Here is a 3,491-nt window from a genome sequence, read left to right on the forward strand (position 1 = left end):
ATTATGTAATACCACAAAACAGTGAAGTCCAGACATCATAAAACAAGAAGTGAATTCTAAAAGCCAACCACATGACATCAAAAAACTATTTTGACATTATTGCAGTGAGGTGCCTGTATAAGTATTTTGAGCTGGTCAAACTATATGATTTTGTCTGTTCTTAGAAACATTAAGAGCTGAGAATTGTGTTTTCTATGGGATCCTGTTTGCCTCCTTTAATTACATTACCTGTTATGTCCCAGGCTTTTGTAGCAGCCCAAGGAGGGGAGCCTTCCCAGCCCTCTCTGTTCAGCTGGGAGGGTTATTACAGACCTGCTCTGTCACCATGTAAGAACTTTTATTCTTGCAGGGGTTACGTTGTATTTCTTTGACTTTGGTTGTCTTTGTTTCTTTTTAGAAGAGTCACTTAGCAGCAAAGGTTCTGTCCCTCTGAGTGACCTTCCAGGGTTTCTAGGTGATCTGGCCTTTGAAGAAGACAGTATTGAGAAAGATAAAGAAGAAGGTAATGGATTTGGGGGAGATGATGAAACTGGGCCTTCCTTCTGCTGTAAAACTGAGATTTCCTGTCACTGCTCACAGGCTTGCTTGCCTTTTCTTCTTTGAGGGGAGAAAGATGGGTGTTTTAGCCCAGGACCTATGTCAGGTAAAGGGCTGTCACTTTAATGCACCTTCCAGGTAGCCTGGCAGTGTGCAACCCAAACTGCCTGGCTTTCCCCAGATTGAGTGTTGACTGGGCTTTCTCTTGTTTCCCTTCTTCCTCTTAGCTGCAATATCTAAAGAACTTTCTGAGATCACTACACCAGAAGCTGAGCCTATGATTCCTCGAGGAGGCTTTGATTCTCCCTTCTACCGAGACCTGGGTTCTCAGCGGAAGACTCATTCAGCAGCCTCCAGTGCTCAGGGCACTGGTGTGAACCCTGAGCCTTTGCACTCCTCCCTGGACAAGCTTGGACCTGACACACCAAAGCAAGCCTTCACCCCTATAGACCTTCCCTGTGGCAGTGCTGATGAAATCCCTGCTGGGGTCAGGGAATGCCAGACTTCTTTGGAGACCAATATCCTCACTCCTAGCCCTTGTAAAATTCCACCTCAGAAGGGAATGGGCTTTGGAAGTAGGCAGCCTCCCCCTTACGATCATCTTTTTGAGGTGGCATTGCCAAAAACTGCCCATTATTTTATCAGCAAGAAGACTGAAGAACTGTTAAAGAAAGCAAAAGGAAACACAGAGGAAGCCTTCATCCCCACTACCTCCCCAATGGAAGTACTGGACAGACTGATAGAGCAGGGAGCAGACACACACAGCAAGGAACTCAGCAAGTAAGGGGCTTGGCCCTGTCCTTTGTGCTCAGATGTTCCTTTTTTTTTTTTTTTTTGAGACAGAGCCTCAAGCTGTCCCCCTGGGTAGAGTGGCGTGGCATTACAGCTCACAGCAACCTCCAACTCCTGGGCTCAAGCGAGTCTCCTGCCTCCGCCTCCCAAGTAGCTGGGACCACAGGCGCCCGCCACAACGCTCGGCTATTTTTTTTTTTTTTTTGGTTGCAGCCGTCATTGTTGTTTTGGCGGGTCCGGGCTGGGGATTCGAACCCACCACCTTAGGTGTACGTTGAGCTATAGGCACCGAGCCCAGATGTTCCATTTTATTATAAAATACAGAATGTGTGGAGTGGGAGTAAGGATCATTCTCCATGCTGTCACCCAGAGGCACCAAGTTCTCTTCTGTTGTGTCAGATTCCCTTCTGGTCTGTTGCCTTTTTGTCCTGTGACCGTATGTGTCCTCTGCGCATGCATGTTACATTGAAATAGTACTTAGTGGTCCATTCCACATGAGTCTTTTTTTAATACAGGCTGTTCTGTGAGTACACTCAAGTGCTTTCGGTGTTGTACTGAACACTGTGGGCTAAAAATAAGGTGATGATATTTCAGAGAATATAATACTTGTCATAGTATCTCCTTGTCTGGTTATAGACTATTATTATTACTTGGTATCTTTGTTCATTAGGTGAAAGATAAAATCATCAGCATTTTACACAAGTCAAAGTGATGTAACAGTCCCCTCAGAAGCAGGCAGGGTTTCTTAGGAGTCCACCTTCTGTGACGCTTACCAGAGGGTATCCAGGGAAGGGGCCAGGGAGTAGTTAGTCCAGAGTTTGAATCCTCTACCATTGTAAAACAGCTGCTTGGGGAATATTTTTTCTTTTTCTTTTTCTTCTGTATAATATCCAAAGGTAGAATTTGACAGGGATTGTAATTTAATTTATATAAACTTTTTAGAAAGTGAGAGTTGGTATAGATTCAGATAAATTACCTACATTTTCCTTGAACTTAGTAATATCTCAATAAAGGGCTGTTTCCTCTAGATCTCCACAGAGGGTTGAGAGCAGCTTGCAGTATGTTTTACACCTGTCTTGCTTTGGGGAGCTGACACAGAAGCATAGGGCCCAGTGTGAGCTCAGCACTGACCCGCCCCTAGACTTGATCTTACAAACCAGGGTCACATGCTCATTCCATCCACTAGAGGGCGTCGCCTCAACTGCCTGTGGATTTGGAGTTTGAAACTTTTTTTAGGCCATTGCAGATTTTAACCACAAAGCAGTGATATGACTTTACTGCAAATGAAGACCAGGTAAGTTTTTTTCAGTAACTTCATCATTCAAAATTTTTTTCCTAGGTTGTCTTTACCCAGCAAGTCTGTCGACTGGACTCACTTTGGAGGTAAAGTTGGTACTTTGGCTCTAAATCCAGCCCACGTGGTTCCTGCTTGCTCATTGCCTTTTCTGTCCTTGAAGGAGATGCCTTGTGGGAAATAGATCTCCCCTTGGCTGCGGTTCCAGCCGGCTTATCTGCTTGGCTGAAGGCTCTCAAGCATTGCAAAGTCAGCGTTTCTAATTTTTGATAAGTGGCAAGTACCATGTACTAGAGAGTAGATGTGCAAAGAGTTCAGGCTCCCAGCTAGGCTGCCTGATGGAGCGGCACTGGGGAGTCTTCTTGGGTCAGAACACACCAGGGAGGGAGGGGCCTGAGAAACAGGAAGGGAGTCTGAAAGGAGCACTCTAGGGGTGTGGGGAAAAGAAACAAACCCATCTGGGGACCCTGTGTCTTCCTTTAAAAGGGAGACAGGTAGTAAATACTTCCCCCACTGTACCCCTAAGGAATGGCTGTTGCTGGGAACTAAGTGGTCATTTGCAAAGTGAGTAGTGATTTTTTTTTTTTTTAATTCTGTTTTTTAAGCTAACAACACTTATGGGTGGGGGGCTTGATTAGCGATATATAAAAGGCATTTCTGCCACCCTCCCTCTGCTTTAAAATCAGGCTCTCCTCCCTCAGATGAGATCCGCACCCTCCGAGACCAGCTGCTTTTACTGCACAACCAGTTACTCTATGAACGTTTTAAGAGGCAACAGCATGCTCTTCGGAACAGGCGACTCCTCCGGAAGGTGATCAAGGCGGCCGCTCTGGAGGAGTACAACGCTGCCATGGTGAGGACTGGGGGG

At 45.8% G+C, this 3,491-nt stretch overlaps 1 protein-coding gene across 5 annotated transcripts in view; it reads left to right on the forward strand.

The window, feature by feature from the left end:
- TSC1 (TSC complex subunit 1) overlaps positions 1 to 3,491 on the forward strand; it is a 50,638-nt gene that overhangs the window by 34,082 nt on the left and 13,065 nt on the right. For 4 of the 5 annotated variants that reach the window (XM_023516172.1, XM_023516171.1, XM_003794872.2 and 1 more), the window contains 4 exons: positions 398 to 502; positions 765 to 1,317; positions 2,669 to 2,712; positions 3,310 to 3,476. In XM_023516172.1, the coding sequence (XP_023371940.1) occupies positions 398 to 502; positions 765 to 1,317; positions 2,669 to 2,712; positions 3,310 to 3,476 (869 nt within the window). The remainder of the gene's footprint in view (positions 1 to 397; positions 503 to 764; positions 1,318 to 2,668; positions 2,713 to 3,309; positions 3,477 to 3,491) is intronic. The other variant, XM_023516174.1, reaches the window with a different exon arrangement.

The sequence above is a fragment of the Otolemur garnettii genome, unplaced genomic scaffold (assembly GCF_000181295.1).
Source record: "Otolemur garnettii isolate 467f Iridium unplaced genomic scaffold, OtoGar3 scaffold00087, whole genome shotgun sequence".
NCBI classification, from domain to species: Eukaryota; Metazoa; Chordata; class Mammalia; order Primates; family Galagidae; genus Otolemur; species Otolemur garnettii.